At 38.4% G+C, this 21946-nt stretch overlaps 1 protein-coding gene across 1 annotated transcript in view; it reads right to left on the bottom strand.

Moving 5' to 3' along the window:
* The window catches only part of NAALADL2 (N-acetylated alpha-linked acidic dipeptidase like 2), a 716175-nt gene that overhangs the window by 18356 nt on the left and 675873 nt on the right, over positions 1 to 21946 (bottom strand). The window contains exon 13 of the mRNA XM_070753658.1: positions 21109 to 21307. Within this exon, the coding sequence (XP_070609759.1) occupies positions 21109 to 21307 (199 nt within the window). The remainder of the gene's footprint in view (positions 1 to 21108; positions 21308 to 21946) is intronic.

The following is a 21946-nucleotide window of genomic DNA, read 5'->3' as shown; positions in this document are numbered from 1 at the left end:
CACATTTGAATTGCAAGCATCACATACTGTACATCAAGAACATAGATGACAAGATGTCAACTCAATATTTCTCTGTGTGGGTTTTGTGTGTGTGTGTGTGTGTGTGTGTGTGCATAGAAGCCCAAGTCAGAGGCAGAAACCCGGTTTGGACTGGTTCACCTGAACTGGTAGCCGCCCACTGGTGATATCATGATGACATCACTGAACCAGATTGGTCAGTGCTGGTCTGTGGGCACCACCATCTTTTAATTATTATTTTTTTGCACATGCAGAGAAGCCGAATTTATAGCATTGTGCATGTAATAATAATAATAATAATAATAATAATAATAATAATAATAATAATAATAAATTGGATTTGTATGCCGCCCCTCTCCGCAGACTCGGGGCGGCTAACAACAATGATTAAAAAACAACATGTAACAATCCAATTTAATAAAACAACTAAAAACCCTTATTATAAAAAACCAAACATACACACAAACATACCATACATAACTTGTAATGGCCTAGGGGAAGGAATATCCTAACTCCTCCATGCCTGGCAGCAAAGGTGGGTCTTGAGTAATTTGCAAAAGACAAGGAGGGTGGGGGCTGTTCTAATCTCTGGAGGGAGTTGATTCCAGAGGGCCGGGGCCACCACAGAGAAGGCTCTTCCCCTGGGGCCCACCAAACGACATTGTTTGGTCGATGGGACCTGGAGAATGCCAACTCTGTGGGACCTTATCGGCCGCTGGGATTCGTGCGGTAGAATTGCCGTTTTGTTTTGTTTTTTAAAAGCTGGGGTATTTTGTACACCCATGAGGCATGTGCATGCCCACGGTCAGGAACAAAAGGAATACTATGTCATTCACACATGGCAATAGATGTAGTTCTTCTTTGCCGCATTCATTGCTAAGAATAGGTAGAATTTGGGCTCTTCATTTCACAGTAAAGCAAACCAATTTGATATTTTCATATTAATATGTGGATTGGAATATAAGGATTTTTCAGAGTGTGGGACTTGTCTGAGGTTTACAGTGCTGTTCAGCTGCAAAATAGCATAATTTGGACAAGAATGAAAAAGGAATGCATTTTGCATACAAAGTGTTAATGATATAATTATGTGTGTGTGTTACAGAAAATTGTGCATTTTATGTTTTTGTCTTTTAAAATGCAGACTGATTAGGAAATGAAAGAGAATGTGTTTATGAAGGAATGAAATGAAAATTAAACTGACTTCACTCATCTTTTTTTTTTACTTCATGTCATAATTCTACATTGCAATGACAGATTTACCAAGAGGCACACAATCCCACTTTCTTGAGTTTTTCCACTTTTTTCTTTTGTTAAAATTCTAGTTTGTATAGCAGCAGGGAAAGCATGAAACTTTTCAACACACACCAAACAGGAAAAATTGCTGCTAGCTGCCTTCTGACTTTGAATACATACTTGTCTGCTAAAATCTTAAAACCCTTCATGGCATTGGACCAGAATATCTCTGGGACCGCTTTCTGCCGCACGAATCCCAGCGACCAGTTAGGTCCCACAGAGTTGGCCTTCTCTGGGTCCCATCGACTAAACAATGTCGCTTGGCGGGACCCAGGAGAAGAGCCTTCTCTGTGGCGGCCCCGACACTCTGGAACCAGCTCCCCCCGGAGATCAGAACTGCCCCCACCCTCCTTGCCTTTCGTAAAGTTCTTAAGACCCATCTCTGCCGTCAGGCATGAGGGAACTGAGACATCTCCCCCGGGCCTATACAGTTTATACATGGTATATTTGTGTGTATGCTTGCTTTTAATAATGAGGTTTTTAGTGTTTTTTAAATTATTAGATTTGTTTTTATATTGTCTTTGTTATTGTTGTGAGCCGCTCCGAGTCTACGGAGAGGGGCGGCATACAAATCTAATAAATAATAATAGTAATAATAGTAATAATAGTAATAATAGTAATAATAGTAATAGCAATAATAATAATAATAATAATAATAATAATAATAATAATAATAATAATAATAATAATAATAAAAACAAGCTCAGAGAAGATAAAAACAAAGAAAATGAGTGTATGATTTTCCTAAATAATTTCAATGGCTGTCCTTTAGCATTCAAGGGCTTCTCAGGTTCTAAGTATTTTTTGGTTATGTTTTTTAATAAGTACCGTATTTTTCGGAGTATAAGACACAACGGAATATAAGATGCCTCTAGATTTCAGAGGTGGAAAACAAGGGGAAAAGTATTCTGAAGCAAATGGTGTAGTAATATATTATTTAATAAAATACCAGTGGAGCAGAATACTTTTTACAACCATGTACACTTTTTACAAACTTCAAGCTTGACACTTTAAGACTTGTTGACTTCAACTCCCAGAATTCCTCTTCCACTGTTCCTCACTTCTTCAGCGTGGTCATCCATCTTTTGACAGCTCATCTGACTGTCTTCCACATTGCCCAGTCCAGATCTTTTCTCTGGTGTTTTGGGGATACTGCAGATTGATTGATTGATCTATCTATCTATCATCTATCTATCTATCTATCTATCTATCTATCTATCTATCTATCTATCTATCTATCTATATCTATCTATTTATTTATTGGATTTGTATGCTGCCCCTCTCTGTAGACTCGGGGCGGCTAACAACAGTGATAAAAAACAGCATGTAGCAATCCAATATTAAAACAACTAAAAAAAACCCTTATAAAACCAAACATACATACAAACATACCATGCATAAAATTGTAAAGGCCTAGGGGGGAAAGAGTATCTCAGTTCCCCCATGCCTGATGGCAAAGGTGGGTTTTAAGAAGCTTACGAAAGGCGAGGAGGGTGGGGGCAATTCTAATCTCTGGGGGGAGTTGGTTCCAGAGGGCCGGGGCCACCACAGAGAAGACTCTTCCCCTGGGGCCCGCCAAACAACATTGTTTAGTTGACGGGACCCAGAGAAGGCCCACTCTGTGGGACCTAACTGATCGCTGGCATTCGTGCAGCAGAAGGCTGTCCCGGAGATAATCTGGTCCGGTGCCATGAAGTTTTCCCATCCACACCAGCCTATGCTTCGGTATCTCACTGTTCCTCCAGGATAGCTCTGGATGAGAAGGAACCCCACCCCCAACAACAGTAGTATTCAGCAAAAATTCAGATCCCCAAAATTTACACTGTGTTGCTATGACTATATAGGCAGACCACACCTTGTTATATACAAAATTATATACATTATATATAGCATTATATATATTATATATATCATTAACAGATCAATCTAAAAGAGAAGTAACTTTCTATATTAAATGAGAAATACCATCAGAAATAATATATGTAGACTTAGAAGGAAGAATATTAATGGTTGAAATAATAGTGAACTTTAAGAAAGTACTGATAGAAACAATTTATGCTCCAAATGATAAAGAAGAATTTTATAGAAAATTGCATAGAAAAAACAATTGAATATGAATATATATGGTTACTAGGAGATTTTAATGCAAATGTAGATAAAGAATTGCATTATGGATCAACCAAAGTAAATAAGAAATAGAGAAAGACATTTCCAAAAATATTTTTTTACAATGATAAATGAATTAACACTGCATGGAGATAGAGGCATATGAAAGAAAGACAATACACATTCTACTCTAGGAGACATTTGTCAGGGTCAAGAATAGATATGATATGGATGTCATTAGAATTATTGACTAAAATAGAAATGATTAAAATTGAACCAAACGTATGAGCAGACCATAATCCAATTATAATTGAATGGAAAAGACAAAGAAAGAGACCAAGATGGACATTGAAACAGAGAGCAGAAAATGAAACAAGCCTTTCAAATATATATGGAAAAAGAACTTATTTTCTTTTTTAAAGAAAATAAGAAAGAGGATACTTCCTTACAAAATTTGTGGGATACCTGTAAAGTATATGCTAGAGGACTAGTAATGACATATACAGTGCTCCCTCAATTTTCGCGGATTCGAACTTTGCGAATAGCCTATACTACGGTTTTTCAAAAAATATTAATTAAAAAATACTTCGCAGGTTTTTTTGTATACCAAGGTTTTTCCCGCCTGATGTCATCATACATCATTGCCAAACTAATAATTTTTGCAAATAAATAACAAAAAAAATATTATTGTTAATAAAAAATTATGTTTATAAATATCAGGATCACTAAGGGTCTTATTCAATGGTGAGTACCAGTAATAATGGTGAGTAAATTGTTGTTAAGGGAATGGGTTTTAAAGTGTTAAGGGATGGCTTGTGATACTGTCCATAGCCAAAAATTGGTGTATTTACTTCCGCATCTCTACTTCGTGGAAATTCAACTTTTGCGGGCAGTCACAGAACGCATCCCTAGCGAAAATCGAGGGAACACTGTATGGGAAAACAGAAGAAACAAAAGATACAAAAATAAAAAGAGATGGAGGAAGAATATAAAAGATTGGAAAAAGATTTGCAAAAATATTCACAAGATGAAACACTTAAAAATAAAATGATCTTAAAGAAACCTTTTTTTTTAACCATCTCTGTAATGCTTTCCTTCTTTCTAAAATCACAAGTTGCCTATAAAATCCTTCATTATAATAAAGAAAAGACAAGAAATATGCAAGAAGTACTGCCTAGGTAAAGGGGGCTCAGACATTTTTTTAAAGGCCTGAGAAACAGATAAATGGGAGACACCTCCCAGATTTACTGCAGAATAAATCTAGGGGAGGCACACCTCCATCACATTGCAACGTGTTGTTAATGGCTAATATTAATAAAACTAATTTTAACTTTCCTGGACAACTACCAGATGGGTCTGATGTTTAGGTAGGTGAAGTCAGTAAGGGGCGAGTACAAGTGCACTAGAGTGCCTTCCGTCCCCTGTCCTAATGCTCTCCTATATCTCCTATACCTTTCTTCTATTCCTATATCTCTTCTTCTATTCTTTCATTGATATGTTCTATTACTATATCTTCTTTTCTGTTATTTCTTAGATATATTTTACTATGAGTATCTCCTCTATAACCTTCATCATGTATTTTACTATGTGTATATAGATATATACCCACTAAAACCTTCATTGTGTATTGGACAAAATAAATAAATAAGACCTTTCCTGCATGGATATTGAATGAATGCTTTATTTCTGTTTTGTTATTGTTTCCATTCTCTCCCTTTTAATGAATGTTTTATTTCATTAATTAAAGTTTATTATTGCATTTTATAATTTGACTATAAAACACCTCCATGATGCCCTTATATGATGCCTTTATATGGGAAATGATACAAGGGATGCATTTAATAACCTAATGAATATTGTAAATAATAGTTCTGTTGAGCTTTAGATGCCATTTCGGAAAGGTGCTTTAAAGTGTGTAAAAGCCACAAGATCTCAGGAGGAAGCTACGGTAGAGTCATGTGGACTGGAATAGAATAGAATAGAATAGAACTGCTAAAGTAACAGCTTCCTGGCTTTTTATACATTGTTTCTTCCCGCTCAAAATAACTGATGCGCATTTGAATTTCCCGGGCATTTTAAACCAATCACCATTCAGCAGTCTGTGACCCAACTATTTACATAAGGTAATGAATATTCAACAAGAACAGAATAGTGTGATTGGACAGACAAGGAATTTGTCTTTGGTGTATGTGCTCTCAGCATATGCTTAAAAAACACAAGATATATTTGTCAAGAATCCGGAGATACAATATTTAATTACTGTAATAGGGTGCAAATAAGAAATCGGGAAACAATATATATATTTATATATCAATATAATACTGTATATGAAGTTCTTGATCCAACATATTCCAAAGCACTTTTTGAATCAAATCTAAAACTGCACAGACCTAAGAAATAACTACAGTACAGATCACTCCTTGTAAGTAAAGCCCTTTTTCAAAAAAAAATTTCATCCCATTTCTTTCTTCCCTAGGAATTCTTCCCAAATACCAAAGGATAAACATAGAAACATAGAAACATAGAAGTCTGACGGCAGAAAAAGACCTCATGGCCCATCGAGTCTGCCCTTATACTATTTTCTGTATTTTATCTTAGGATGGATATATGTTTATCCCAGGCATGTTTAAATTCAGTTACTGTGGATTTATCTACCATGTCTGCTGGAAGTTTGTTCCAAGGATCTACTACTCTTTCAGTAAAATAATATTTTCTCATGTTGATCTTGATCTTTCCCCCAACTAACTTCAGATTGTGTCCCCTTGTCCTTGTGTTCACTTTCCTATTAAAAACACTTCCCTCCTGGACCTTATTTAACCCTTTAATATATTTAAATGTTTCGATCATGTCCCCCCTTTTCCTTCTGTCCTCCAGACTATACAGATTGAGTTCATTAAGTCTTTCCTGATACGTTTTATGCTTAAGGCCTTCCACCATTCTTGTAGCCCGTCTTTGGACCCGTTCAATTTTGTAAATATCTTTTTGTAGGTGAGGTCTCCAGAACTGAACACAGTATTCCAAATGTGGTCTCACCAGCATTCTATATAGCGGGATCATAATCTCCCTCTTCCTGCTTGTTATACCTCTAGCTATGCAGCCAAGCATCCTACTTGCTTTCCATACCGCCTGACTGCACTGTTCACCCATTTTGAGACTGTCAGAAATCACTACCCCTAAATCCTTTTCTTTTGAAGTATTTGCTAACACAGAACTGCCAATACTTCAAAAGAAAAGGATTTAGGGGTAGTGATTTCTGACAGTCTCAAAATGGGTGAACAGTGCAGTCAGGCGGTAGGGAAAGCAAGTAGGATAGTGTATATTTCAACCTGTTTTTTTAAAAAAAATTAATTGAGTTTAAAACAAACCAACATACAAAATACAAATATGATTGATAGATAGATAGATAGATAGATAGATAGATAGATAGATAGATAGATAGATAGATAGATGGGTGGGTGGGTGGGTGGGTGGGTGGGTGGGTGGGTGGGTGGGTGGATGGATGGATGGATGGTAAATGAAGAGAGGGAGAGAGGGAGAGAGGGAGAGAGAGATGTATAGAGATGTATGTATATACATACATACAAGACCATTTAACATTTTACAATACAAGGCCTACCAGTGTCGGTCTCTTTTTTTAAAATTAGTCATTAACTTTAAATGAAACTTGATTTATTTGTAGGCTTCTACAGTTCCTCATTTTAATAATTCAGCTTGACTTCTGAGTGTCTATTGCATTTAGAAGTGATAGACAAAAACATGGCAAAAGTGATTTGTTGGGAAAGTTTATAGTCTATATTATAGTCTATGCCTGTTTTACTATATTGTGTTTGTATACTTAGAATAATAATAATAGCTGAAGCCAAACATCTGTACATTGCCCTAAGATATTTTGGCTCAAAAATGTTTTTTTTAATAAAGAAATAGATGCATAACTTAAAGAAAGCCTCTGTGCAGAATTTAAGTCCTATTTGAATAGGAATTAGGTCATTGTCTCATCCCAATTTACATTTCCTCATACATATTAATTATTAATTTATATTTCATGAGACAAAACCTCAGAAACAGACACAGCCTTCAAACCTCATTTCGCAGCGGTTGTGAATCTGAGTTTTGTTGACAACGCGTCAACAAAATCTCCATGCAAATGCCAACATTAGAATGTGTTTAAAGTCAGTTTGATTTTCCATTTTATTATTCATCTCTGTTGGCAGAAACAAATTCAGTGGAAGGTCCCTAAGTAATAATGACTAATTTGATAATGTTCTTACAAATGTCTGCTGTGGTTTTGCTCTTTCCTCATTATTCCTAATCATGCTGAATCATACCCTGGCTTAATAAATTTTAGGAAGAAGAATAAAGCTGTGTGTAACTTAGTTATGCTAACCCAAATTTTATACCTGAAGTAGATGCAGAAAGCGAAGGGGTGCAACTCTTTATGGCAAATATTATGCAAAGTCATGGAATCAATTATAAACCAATCAATTACTCTCCATCTAGAAACTAATAATTTGCTCTCTAACAAACAATTTGGTTTCAGAAAAAAACCATCCTGCAACCTGCAGCTCCTCCACTGCAAAAATATATAGACAACTCATCTAGATCAAGGGAAATGTATAGATGCAATTTATATCGACTTCTGCAAAGCCTTTGATTCAGTGGTCCACGACAAACTACTCCTAAAACTCAAATCCTATGGCATCTCAGGATCCCTCCACAGCTGGATTACAGCATTCCTGTCAAACAGACAACAAGTGGTCAAAATAGGAAGCATCATATCCACCCCCGTCCCAGTTAAAAGCGATGTTCCCCAAGGTAGTGTACTGGGAACAACGCTCTTCATTCTCTACATCAATGACCTTTGCGATTACATCACAAACAACTATGTCCTCTTTGCCGACGATGTAAAACTCTTCAACACCACCGATAACACAACTACTCTCTAAAAAGACCTGAAATCTGTTTCTCAGTGGTCCAACACATGGCAACTCCAAATCTCAACTAGCAAATGCTCTGTCCTACACATTGGGAAAAAGAATCTGACCTCCAAATACGAACTGAATAATCAAATTAACACAGATAATCCCCACTCAGTTAAAGACCTTGGTATACTAATAACAAAAGATTTAAGTGCCAAAGCCCACTGCAACAACATAGCTAAGAAGGCCTCAAGAGTTCTTAATCTAATCCTACGTAGCTTCTGCTCTGGAAATCTCACACTACTTACCAGACCTTACAAAACATTCACCAGACCCATCCTAGAATGCAGCTCATCTGTTTGGAACCCACACCACATTTTTGACATTAACACCCTCGAAAATGTCCAAAGATACTTCACTAGAAGAGCCCTTCACTCCTCTACCCGAAACAGAATTTCCTACGAAACTAGACTTACAATCCTGGGTCTTGAAAGCTTAGAACTATGATGCCTTAAACATGATCTAAGTATTGCCCACAAGATCATATGCTGCAATGTCCTGCCTATCAAAGACTACTTCAGCTTCAACCACAACAACACAAGACCACACAACAGATTCAAGCTTAATATTAACCGCTCCAAACTTGACTGTAAAAAATGCGACTTTAGTAATCGAGTTGTTGAAGCGTGGAACTCATTACCGGACTCCATAGTATCATCTCCTAACCCCCAACACTTTACCCTTAGACTATCCACGGTTGACCTCTCCAGATTCCTAAGAGGTCAGTAAGGGGCGTACATAAGCGCATTAGAATGCCTTCCACCTCGTGTCCTATAGTCTCTCCTATATCTCATATATCTTCTCTCCTATATCTCTAGAAGCTTCATTGTATATTATTGTGTATTGGGATAAATAAATAAATAAATAAATGAATGAATGAATGAATGAATGAAGGAAGGAAGGAAGGAAGGAATAAATAAATAAATAAATATGGAAAATGAGATCTTTAGTTCTCCATGTTTCTTACAGAATGATAAGTATTTGACAAAAACAACTAAAACTTGATAGGATGGGGTGGGTGGGATGGAAGATTCCAAAGAAATAGTCCCAGCATAAAGGGTGGTGGAGTTGTATTGTGTATGTGTCAGGGTATCATTAAGATGACTTGAGCTGATTTCACTTACAGACTACTAGATGACCTAACAGTACCAAAGCAAATTGGCTTGATTAGGACTTTTTTTTTAAAAAAACCCTCACTTTTTATTCTTGGCCAATGACCTACATGGATAATGAGTCAATTTCAACTCTAATAACTCTTTGCCTTTAATTAGACAGCAGAATGCTCTGGCAAGATTTGTTTATTTTACATATGAACATGCACAGACATACACACAAAAAGAGAGAGATAGAAAAAGAAAGAAAGAAAGAAGGAAAGAAGGGAGGGAGGGAGGAAAGAAGGAAGGAAGAAAAGGAGGAAGGAAGGAAGGGAATGAGAAAGGAAGGAAGGAAGGAAGGGAAGGAGGGAGGAAGGGAGGAAAGAAGGAAGGAAGGGAAGGAGGAAGGGAAGAAGGAAGGGAAGGAGGAAGGAAGGAAAGGAGGAAAGGAGGGAAGGAGGAAGGAAGGAAAATCATCATAATTTCATCAGAGAGAGAAATTCATCATCAATCAGAACATGGAAATCCTGTTGAAAATGTTTGGGTCAGAAGAAGAAGAAACAAGAGTAATAGCGACTTAGTCAGAAGGTAGAAAAAAGAACAAAGGTTCTGCTACCTGAACATGGTTTTCACAAATAGAGTAAAATCACTGAAGAAATGAAAGTGACTAGAAGCTGGGGAAAAGCAATCATGTTATCCTTGAACTTATAATAACCAGGTGATGAGGTACTGAGAAAAGGCAGGCCTGTATACTGGGCTTTAGAGGAGTGGATTTTAATGAATGTTAGAACTGGAAGGAAAGCCAAACAGAGTACAAGCCATTACAAGAAGAAAGTGGTGACCTGATAACAGAATACTAGAATCCTGTTACTCTATGGCAAATGATCTCAAGCGCATGTCAGAAGAAAGCAGAGCTAAATACAACCAAGCACACAAATTACCTAACCCTGGCACCAATTAGCTGGGCTCGATCAGAGGTGGGTTCCTCCCATTTTGGGACCAGTCTGCCCAAATTGGTAGTGACCCGCTGGTGATGTCACAATGACATCATGGAATAGATTCAGGCACTGCTGGTCGGTGGGCGTGGCCATCTTTTTTTAAAAAAATACGGATTTTCTTTTTTATAATTTTTGGGGGGAGGTTTTTTTTTAGGAGGGGAATTTTTCCCCCAGTTTCTTTTCCTTATGCACATGTGTAGAAGCCAAGTTTCTGGCACTGTGCATGCAGTCGCCATCTTGCTTTGGGCTTTGAGTGGAGGATTTTTTTGGATTTTATTTTTTTTGTCAATGGGCATCCATGCAGCGTGGGAGGAAGTTAACTGGCAGTGAAATAAGCTTGCTTGCTTGCTTGCATATTTATCTATCTATCTATCTATCTATCTATCTATCTATCTATCTATCTATCTATCTATCTATCTATCTATCTATCTATCTATCTATCTATCTATCTATCTATCTATCTATTTATTTATTTACACCAGTCAAGTGGCAGTTCAATCTTCTCTTAAAAATGTCCAGAGTGTTGGAGTTCACAACGTCCGCTGGTAGGTTGTTCCATTGGTTGATCGCTCTCACCGTCAGGAAGTTCCTCCTTATCTCCATGTTGAATCTCTCCTTGGTTCCTCGTCCGGCCCTCTGGTGCCCTGGAGAATAAAATGATCCCCTCCTCTCTGTGACATCCCCTCGCATACTTGTAGACTGCTATCATGTCCGCTCTGGCCCTCCTTTTCTCTAGGCTATCCATGCCCAGTTCCCTCAGTCTCTCTTCGTAAGTCTTGGTTTCCAGTCCCGTAATCATCTTGGTTGCTCTTTTTTGCACCTTCTCCAGAGTTTCAATGTCTCTTTTGAAGTGTGGTGACCAGAACTGAATACAGTACTCCAGGGCGTAGTAGAGTGGTATTAAGACATCCCTGGTCTTGGAGTGTATTCCCCTGTTTATGCAGCTTAGGATTGTGTTGGCTTTTTTAGCTGCTGCTGCACATTGTTGGCTCATGTTTAGTTGATTATCCACCAAGACTCCGAGGTCTCTTTCGCAGTCGCTACTGCTAAGAGGGGTTTCTCCCAGGTTGTATGTGTGTCCAGGGCTTTTTCTGCCTAGGTGAAGGACTTTGCTCTTGTCGATGTTAAACATCATTTTGTTGGTGTGGGCCCACTGTGTTAGTCTGTCTAGGTCTTTCTGTAATTTGAGCCTGTCTTCTAGGGTATTGGCTACCCCCGCCAGCTTGGTGTTGTCTGCAAATTTGATCAGTTGCCCTTCTATTCCCTCATCCAAGTCGTTGATGAAAATGTTGAAGAGCACAGGGCCCAGGACAGAACCCTGTGGTACCCCACTGGCTACGTTCTCTTGAATGAGTGATGATATCCAAAAAGCTGAAAGAGAGCAAGTAATATTTCCATCTTCAAAGATGAAACAAAGACTAAGGAAACCATATTTCTGTTAATTTGACATCTATTCTAGTAAACCATAAATCTGTTAGTTTGACATCTATTCTGCTGTTATATTATTTAACAGCATATTTGTGAGTTCCTGGAGGAACATACCACAATTACTAAGAGCCAGTGAATTAAATGCAGACAAATTGGGTCAAACTAACCCTTGTTGGCAAAGTTTAATAAAGAAGGCAAATGCCCTGTGCATAGTGTACCTAGATCTCATGAAAGTGTTCAGTAAAAGCCAACACAGTGAAATATGGTCTATATCAGTATTTCTCATCTTTCTGAGAAATTCTGGGAAATAAATTCTCTTTCTTCAAGTTTCTAAGGCTGAAAAATACTGGTCTAGTTGATTTTATTGTTAGATGAACTCACAATTGATTGAATGACACACCAAAAGAATACTCATAGACTGTATTGTATTCAGTTCTTACTGAAACATGCGCTTTGCTCCAGATCTGTGTGTGAATGTTTCATCTAGATGCCTATATTTAGTTTTGCAATATTGCTATTTTATACTAGTAACAACATTTTTACAGTTCGTATTAGCAGACATACATTGGGGGAATAAAATCTTTAAAATAAATGAAAGAACTATTTGCTTATCATTGCAGATATCCCATGTAGATAAATATATTCAACATAATTTGATTAGTGTTCCATACTAATGTAATTAATGTCTTGCTTAAAAAATACAATCCATTAAAAAAATCCATACCTATTCCTATCTGCCAGCTTTCAGCATATGTTGCTTTTCTAAGAAACTTCCACTACACATAGTTTTAGCATAAATTCCCAACGGTACAAATCTTTAACATAAAATACTCAGATGTCATTCCTTATTATAGATATTTGCCTCAAATAGGTTTTTAAAAGTAATTTATCTTACGCAAGGTCTTATTTAAAATGCGATGACCTATTTTTGCATTTCAGAAATGTACTTCTGTTTGTTACAGAAATGTATTTTTGTTTGTTGGATTTGGGGATAGCTTTTTGAATGGTCAAAGAAGAAGCCACTTCCCTTCCCAGACAATCTTTTGCAGGATTTTATTGACAGTACTTTGGTAATGGATACATAAGCAGTAGGGGGTAGATGCACATTATTGAGTTGAAGCCCTCATTTAGCATAATCCAACCAGTAAGCACAAAATCTAGGAAAGATATTAACGAGTTGGAAAGGATTGAAGAGTGTGAGGACAATAAAGCATCTAGGAAATTCCAGTATACAGTGGTACCTCATCTTACGAACGCCTCTTCTAACGAACTTTTCGAGATACCAACCCTGTGTTTAAGATTTTTTTGCCTCTTCTTCCAAACTATTTTCACCTTACGAACCCAAGCCGCTGCTGCTGGGATAAAGGGGTTTCTTTTTTTTTCTTTTTTGAAGAAAGAAAAGGGAGGGGCGGCTTGGAGGGGGAAAGAGTTTGCATTTTAAAAAGTAGGAGAACAGCATGCTTGCACCGGCACTGAAAGGGTGTCTTTTGAAGAAAGAAAAGGGAGGGGCGGCTTGGAGGGGGAAAGACTTTGCAGAGAACAGTGTGCTTGCAGAGGCACTGAAAGAGTGTCTTTTGGGGCGCCCCCCTTGCCTTTCTTCCTTCCCACTCACCCTTTAGCCTAGCCTTGCTTCTTCCACCCACCCCCTTTAGCTGCTCCTCCCTGCCCTCTGTTCGCCTCCCTTCTAAAGTTTGGGATTTTCCTGAAGGATTTGCACGCATTATTTGCTTTTACATTGATTCCTATGGGAAACATTGTTTCGTCTTACGAACTTTTCACCTTACGAACCTCCTCCTGGAACCAATTAAGTTCGTATCATGAGGTACCACTGTATTTTACTTAGAGAGTACAGAAGAGATCTGTTATATGGATCCTAAAGGCAAAGTAGGAATAATAATTCATTTCAGCCCAGTGAACGCACTGGAGGAACCTGCTGGAAAATGGGTTTAGTTCAGTCGTGAAATCCAGCAGATTCTCATAGGTTCAGGAGAATCAGTAGCTGGGATTTTGACTAATTCAGCAAATACCACCTCTGGTTTGCCCCAGAATGGGGTGGGAATGGAGATTTTGTGATATTGTTCCCCCAAGAGTAGGGAGAGAATGGGGATTTTGAAATATCCTTCCCCTGGAGTAGGGTGGAAATGGGGATTTTGCAGTATCCTTCCCCTGGAGTGGGGTGGAAATGGAGATTTTTAATAATTTGGCAAATACCATCTCTGGTTTGCCACAGATTGGTGTGGGAGGGGAGATTATCCTTCCCCCAGGAGATGGGAGGGAATGGGGATTTTGCAATATCCTTCCCTTGGATATTGGGAATGGTGATTTTGCAGTATCCTTCCCCTGGAGTAATGGGGATTTTGCAGTATCCTTCCCCTGGAGTAGAGAGAGAATGGAGATTTTGCAGTATCCTCCCCCCTGGAGTAGAGAGGGAATGGAGATTTTGCAATATCCTTCCGTGGGATATTGGGAATGAGGATTTTGCAGTATCCTTCCCCTGGAGTGGGGTGGGAATGGGATTTTACATTATCCTTGCTCTGGAGCCTGAAGGGAATGGGGATTTTGCAATATCCTTCCCCTCGAGTAGGGTGGAAATGGGGATTTTGCAGTATCCTTCCCCTAGAGTGGGGTGGGAATGGAGATTTTTAATAATTTGGCAAATACCATCTCTGGTTTGCCACAGATTGGTGTGGGAGGGGAGATTATCCTTCCCCCAGGAGATGGGAGGGAATGGGGATTTTGCAATATCCTTCCTTGGATATTGGGAATGGGGATTTTGCAGTGTCCTTCCCCTGGAGTAGAGAGGGAATGGAGATTTTGCAGTATCTTTCCCCTGGAGTAGAGAGGGAATGGAGATTTTGCAGTATCCTTCCCTGAGGAGTAGGGAGGGAATGGGGGATTTTGCAATATCCTTCCGTTGGATATTGGGAATGAGGATTTTGCAGTATCCTTCCCCTGGAGTGGGGTGAGAATGGGATTTTACATTATCCTTTCTCTGGAGTGTGAAGGGAATGGGGATTTTGCAGTATCCTCCCCCTGCCATACCCACCAAGCCATACCCTCAGAACCGGTAGTTAAAAAAAATGGATTTCACTGCTGGTTTAGGTTCAACATTTAGGAGAAAGTTCTACTTCTGAGATCAATCCAAAAATTCTTCTTGAATCTATTGAGTGTATTATTATATTTTAGGTCAGGGATGGAGTCACAAGTCCAGACACATTTCCACTATTCTACGTCTTCCTAATAGTTCTTCACAGAAGTAGCACTTAGTTATCAAGACTATTGCAAATACTACTTGTTCTTATACCCAAATATTTCAAGCTAGTAGGTAAAGTGTTGCGTTCTGGGAAATTCTGAAAGTTGAAGTCCACACAGTTAAAAATTGCTAAGAAACTCTGCAATGGGTCTTTTTATAACCATTCCCAATGGCCATCTCGCCTGCAGTGTTTAATTCTGGAAGAAGACTTCAGAGGTTAGGCCACTTCTACTTCTGTGTTGCAATATCATGGTTAAATGAGAATGTTAAATGAGGACCCGGATTGGGGGGAGGGGGCAATAGCCTAGCTCTGTTAAAAAAGTGCTATTGCTAACATGTTGTAAGCCACCCTGAGTCTAAGGAGGAGGGTGGCAATAAAATAAATAAAATGAAATGAAATAAAATGAAATAAAATGATATAAAATGAAATAAAATGAAATAAAATAAAATAAAATAAAAAATAAAAAAAATAAAAAAAATAAAAAAAATAAAAAATATAAAAAATATAAAAAAATATAATAAAATATAATAAAATATAATAAAAATAAATAAAATAATAAATAAATAAATGAATGTCATTGTTAGAAAATACTCATTGTAATTTTTGTGAAATCAAAGATGATTGTGATCTTGCATTATTTAATATTTCATTGTTTTCCTCTCTTCAGCAATCTTAATTATGCCAAATATAGACATTTTGCAAAACATCTGCCTAATAGAAGTAGTCCTTAATTGATATCCATTCATTTAATGACAGCTCAAAGTGATGATGGCCTTGGAAAATGTGACTTATGACTAATTTTTTAAGGTATGACCATCACACCACCCCAGAAGTCGTGTGATCACAATGTGAGTGCTTAATAATCTGCGCACCTTTATGATAATTGCAGAGTCTTGCAGTCACATAATCATGACTTATAACATTCTCAAATGGCTTCCAACAATCCAGGTCAGTTGGGGAAGCCAGTTGGTTGTCTTTGCAACTGTAGTAAAAATGACCATAAAGCAGGTCCAGTTGTGTGATGACCATTTCATTTAGTGACCAAAATTCCAGTTCTGGTTGTGGTCATATATTCAGGGATGTATCCAGGGATGGGCAGCAGACAGGACAGGGTGGAACGCAGTTCCATCAGCAGAAATGAAGATGCGTGCGCAGCTCCAGCTGATTGGTGGCTGTCACTTCCTGGATTACTGGTCTCGTCTCTCCTTTTTCCCCCCTGCTGCTGCTGCATCTGCGCTCCTTGCTTTTTTCCTCTTTCCTCCTTCCTGGCCTTGGACGAGCTTCCCTCTCTCCTGCTTGGCTCCCCTCCAGCCTCATGCTGCCACCTCCCACCTGAGGTGCAAACAGAAGGCATGGGTGGAAGCAGCGCTGGCAGCATTTATGCTTTTGGCAGCACCGATTCGCCTACCTACCCAGCACCCGTTCGCCTAGCAACCCAGGAAGGAGAGCGCAGGAAACGTGAAGTATATTGTCACCCCAGCGACGACAATGGTAAGGTTGTAAGTCGAGGATTTAACAGTTCACTTGAACGCCGATGATCATTCAAGCCACTCCCACCTGGTCACATGGCTGACAGAAGCTGACACTCCTACCCAGTCACATGACCATTAAGCCACACCCACAGCATGGCAGTAAAAGAATTGGCTGCCCATTACTGGCTGTACACTACCTGTATCCAATCAATACCTCGGTATTGATCTCCCAAAGTCCAAAGAGCCCAGCTAAGTAGAAGAAAATGGGGCTTAAACTACTGTGCACCCATTTGACTGCTATTAGAGCAAGATTCCATTCCAGGAATCATGGAAGGATTTCTTGTACAAGTAGTATTTGCTTACAAAGGACAAGGAAGCTGCTAGTGCAAACTTTTCCTCAGTTACAAAGTAGAGTATTATTATGAACAGAATTTCAGTTGCTTGGCTTCAGACAAGAGAGTGATGTTTACTGTTTGCACTTCATAATTTTGCTATAGTTAAAACCACACTTTTGAGAACAGCCAGTAATACTTTAAACAAGATGTCCTTCACCATTCCATTTCTTACTAATAGCTTTTTCGAGGATTCTCGTAGTCACAGAACACAGTGTGCTGAATTTCATGAAAAATGTGATATTAGCATTGTAATTTTACACTCTGGAGCCACTGAATGCATATGCCAAAGACGTGATGAAATATAAAGAGTTGCAGTAATGCATACAGTTATGGTTCTCACTTCTGGGTTCATTGCTAAGAATAATGCCTTGTGTGGTATTTGAATTTGAATTTCAAGCTTTCATCATAGTTTTGCTCAGCGATAACTGGTATCGCTGAGATCAGTTGAAAAAGATGCAAACTCAAAGCAAGAGATGGTTTGGACAATCCTCTTAACTAAATCAGTGAAAGACCTGGCAGATGTGTATTAAGTTGGGTTAGTTTGATTGATTGATTGATTGATTGATTGTTAGAGTTGAAAGGGACCATGAAGGCCATCAAGTTCAACCCCCTGCCCAAGCAGGAACCCTATAGCACACCAGCCAAGTGGCAGTTCAATCTTCTCTTAAAAATGTCCAGAGTGTTGTAGTTCACAACGTCCACTGGTAGGTTGTTCCATTGGTTGATCGCTCTGACCATCAGGAAGTTCCTCCTTATCTCCATGTTGAATCTCTCCTTGGTCAGCTTCCAGCCGTTGTTCCTTGTCCAGCCCTCTGGTGCCCTGAAGAATAAAGTGATCCCCTCCTCTCTGTGACATCCCCTCGTATACTTGTAGACTGCTATCATGTCCGCTCTGGCCCTCCTTTTCTCTAGGCTATCCATGCCCAGTTCCCTCAGTCTCTCTTTGTAAGTCTTGGTTTCCAATCCCTTAATCATCTTGGTTGCTCTTTTTTGCACCTTCTCCAGAGTTTGTCTCTTTTGAAGTGTGGTGACCAGAACTGAATACAGTACTCCAGGTGTAGTTGGACCAGGGCGTAGTAGAGCATTCTAAGCTGTATAAAGTCAAACCAACATTAACATTAATCCAACTTAGTATATTGTGTGAGTATATCTGCTAGGTGGTCTTCTTCTTCTTCTTCTTCTTCTTCTTCTTCTTCTTCTTCTTCTTCTTCTTCAACAACTTCAACTTCATCATGAGTTGGAAAGGATCTTCTAGTCCAACCCTCTGCTCAAGTAGGAGACCTAATACCATTTCAGGCAAATCTATTCTTAAAAGCCTCCAGTGATTACGTACACACAATTTATGAAGGCAAGTTGTTCCACTGGTGAATTGTTGTCACTTACAGGACTTTTCTCCTTAGTTGTAGGTTGTTCGGTTAGTTTCCATCCATTGCTGCTTGCCTTCCACTTTCCCTTCCCTTCAAATGGAATCCACAATGTTGGAAGATGTTGATGGCTAATGATATCTCAAGGAGAGGCTGGCATATAAATGTAAGTAAGTAAGTAAGTAAGTAAGTAAGTAAGTAAGTAAGTAAGTAAGTAAGTAAGTAAGTAAGTAAGTAAGTAAGTAAATAAGTAAATAAGTAAATAAACAAACAAACAAATAAACAAACAAATAAATAAAAGCATCTGTGAGTAATCCCTGCACTTTTGTCAAGTACAATGACTAAACTAAATAATGTAAGTCTCAATGACTATATAGAAGACAATAATTGTACCGGTTCCACACTCCTTGAAGAATATGTGTTTTATTATGAAAATATATTCTATCTTCACAAGGCAGTAAATTATACTATTTATGGAATCTTAATGATCTAAGCACAGTTGGAGCCTGAAGGTCAAGACTGCCAACAGCATCCTAAATTTCTGTTTACCAATGAAGCTTTGTATTTATTACAGCACTGTTTTTGCTGCTATAGTTAAAGGTCTGCCAGCATTTCCATTATAAACCACTATTTCAGAGGTTTATAACTCAGTCATAAATCTCTGCTCCAGAATGAAACAGAGTGCAAAACAAGGTCTCCAGTGTGGGAGTGTTTTTTTTAAAATCTCCCCTTTCTTTTTATTCTCATTCGCTATATGGAAATTATTATTTTTAAAAGAAGTGTTGAAGCCATCTAAAATATTGAAGATGAACCATCAACTCTCAGTGGATTCAATGGAATGTATATTTTTCAGAAATAAGAATCGAGGACTGGTTCGATATGTTTCCACCTTAACAAGGGTCAAATAAACAAACAAAAGTCTATCATTTAATGCATTGTTTTAACATTTATGAATATCCACGCATATTAATGTTAGGATATTATAGAATTTCCTCTCCAGAGTTTTTAACAGAAGCTGCCAGATACTTTTTGCTGTGGATATGGGGCTTTTAAAGCTCTAAAATATTGAGTGTTAGAATAAGCCACGAATAAGCCACTTCTTTATTTTTGATAACCTGTTTGCTAGAATCTTGCCAGATTGATTGCCTTCCCATATAAAGTGGCAGATAAGGTCTTCACAAATCCAGTCTATGTCATTTCCTCCCTTGCAGAAGCTTTAGATGCTACATTCCACCACCACCCGCCACTCTGTCTTTTAGTTGGTAATTCCACCACAGCTGAACTTGTGAATACTGGTTGAAAATATTACATGATTGAAGGCTAAATGATGTGGATGGCTTTGCTCCGGGACCACCTTCTGCCGCATGAATCCCAGCGACCAGTTAGGTCCCACAGAGTGGGCCTTCTCCGGGTCCCGTCAACTAAACAATGTCATTTGGCGGGACCCAGGGGAAGAGCCTTCTCTGTGGCGGCCCCGGCCGTCTGGAACCAACTCCCCCAGAGATCATAATTGCCCCCACCCTCCTCGCCTTTCGTAAGCTCCTTAAAACCCACCTCTGTCGTCAGGCATGGGGGAATTGAGATATACCTTCCCCCTAGGCCTATACAATTTATGCATGGTATGTTTGTGTGTATGTTTGGTTTTTAATAAGGGTTTTTAGTAATTTAAATATTAGATTTGTTATATGCTGTTTTTATTATTGTTGTTAGCTGCCCGTGTCTACAGAGAGGGGCGGCATACAAATCTAATAAATAAATGAATGAATGAATGAATGAATGAATAAATAAATAAATAATAAATCTTTCATAATTCCTCCCAGAAATCTCTGTCATCTGAACTGACATTCTTAAAATATAATAATAACAGAAAACAAGGATAATAAAAATGAAAATCACTAATAACAAAATAATAAATTGGATACATACTGGATTTCTTAGAACATCTACAAAAATTGTAGAATGTCCTAGAAATGAAAAAAAAAATGGTGGGAATGTTTGGTAGAAAAAGTAGTCGTAATTGAGGCTAAAATAATATGAATTTCTGAACGCAAACTGATCAAGTCTTGGGCTCATGACACCAGATGTAACTGGGATTGAAAAGAAGAAACTGTAGATAAATAGACGTGGCAATAAAATACAAGAAATTGAAGAAGATCACAAAGTATCAAGACCTGAAAAATGAAATCAAAATATTATGGCATAAACCAGCTGTCAACGCACTGGATGCCATACCAAAAAATCTTGGACAGCACTTAGAAAATCTGCGCTTTGACAAAATCTCCATTTGTCAATTACAAAAGTCTACATTGCTGAGATTTGCACATAGTATAGTTTACTGATACATTACAATCTCCTAGTTTTTGGGAAGAACCTAATGCTTATGAAGGTCAACACCAACTAAAGAACTGATAGCTGTGATTTCACATTGTTTTGTCTATAATAATAATAATCTTTAACAGTTACAACCTAGTAGACGGTTTCCTTTTAAACTTCCACTGATTTTCTTTGGTAGCAATACATCTCAATAAGGACCATGTTGTACTGAACTGTTACAAAATTACATGCTGGGTTAAATTGTTATGGGTTGCATTTCTTTTAGTGGCATCTTGTTATATGCACAAAAATACAACAGATGCATAGCAAGGCAGCTGCAGAAGACAAGAAAAATGACCATACTAGTTGACATAAGGATATGAAGTTGTGCTTTTACCTGTAAAACCCTGGTGGAACACCTGAAACTAAGAAGTTTTTCTCAAGACTCTGCAGTATGTCGTTCAACATCCTGATACTGGCAGGAGCTCTTTCTTTTGGGTCATTGGCTGGCCGCATCTCATCTGATTGAAACAATTCTGCACTCTCCCGTAAAGCATAGGCCACCCTCAGTAAATTGCCAACATTATGAAGGTCATCTGTTAAGAGAGGAATATGATAGAAAAATATTTAGTTTTATTGACATGATAGATTACTGATTCATTTTATTATGATAGTTTTACACAACTCAGCAGGGACTGTATAGGACTCCACCACTCGAAACAGAATACCCTACGAAACTAGACTTACAATCCTGGGTCTAGAAAGCTTAGAACTACGACGCTTTAAACATGATCTAAGTATTGCCCACAAGATCATATGCTGCAATATCCTGCCTGTCAACAACTACTTCCGCTTCAACTACAATAACACAAGAGCACGCAACACGTTCAAACTTAATATCAACCGCTCCAAACTGGACTGTAAAAAATATGACTTTAGCAATCGAGTTGTTGAAGTGTGGAACTCATTAACAGACTCCGTGGTGTCAACCCCCAACCCCCAACATTTTTCCCTTAGACTTTCCATGGTTGACTTCTCCAGATTCCTTAGAGCAGTGTTTCCCAACCTTTTTTGAGCCGCGGCATATTATTCATATTTTCAAAATCCTGGGGAACATTGAGCGCGGCGGGGGCGGGGGGGCTAAAAAAAGGTTTGGACAAAAAAACTCTCTCTCTTCCTCCCCTTCACTCTATTTCTCTCTCCCTCCCGCTTTCTCTCTCTTCCTTCCTTCCCTT

The sequence above is a fragment of the Erythrolamprus reginae genome, chromosome 5 (genome assembly GCF_031021105.1).
Source record: "Erythrolamprus reginae isolate rEryReg1 chromosome 5, rEryReg1.hap1, whole genome shotgun sequence".
Lineage (NCBI taxonomy): Eukaryota > Metazoa > Chordata > Lepidosauria > Squamata > Dipsadidae > Erythrolamprus > Erythrolamprus reginae.
This window is presented reverse-complemented; position numbering and strand designations above follow the sequence as displayed.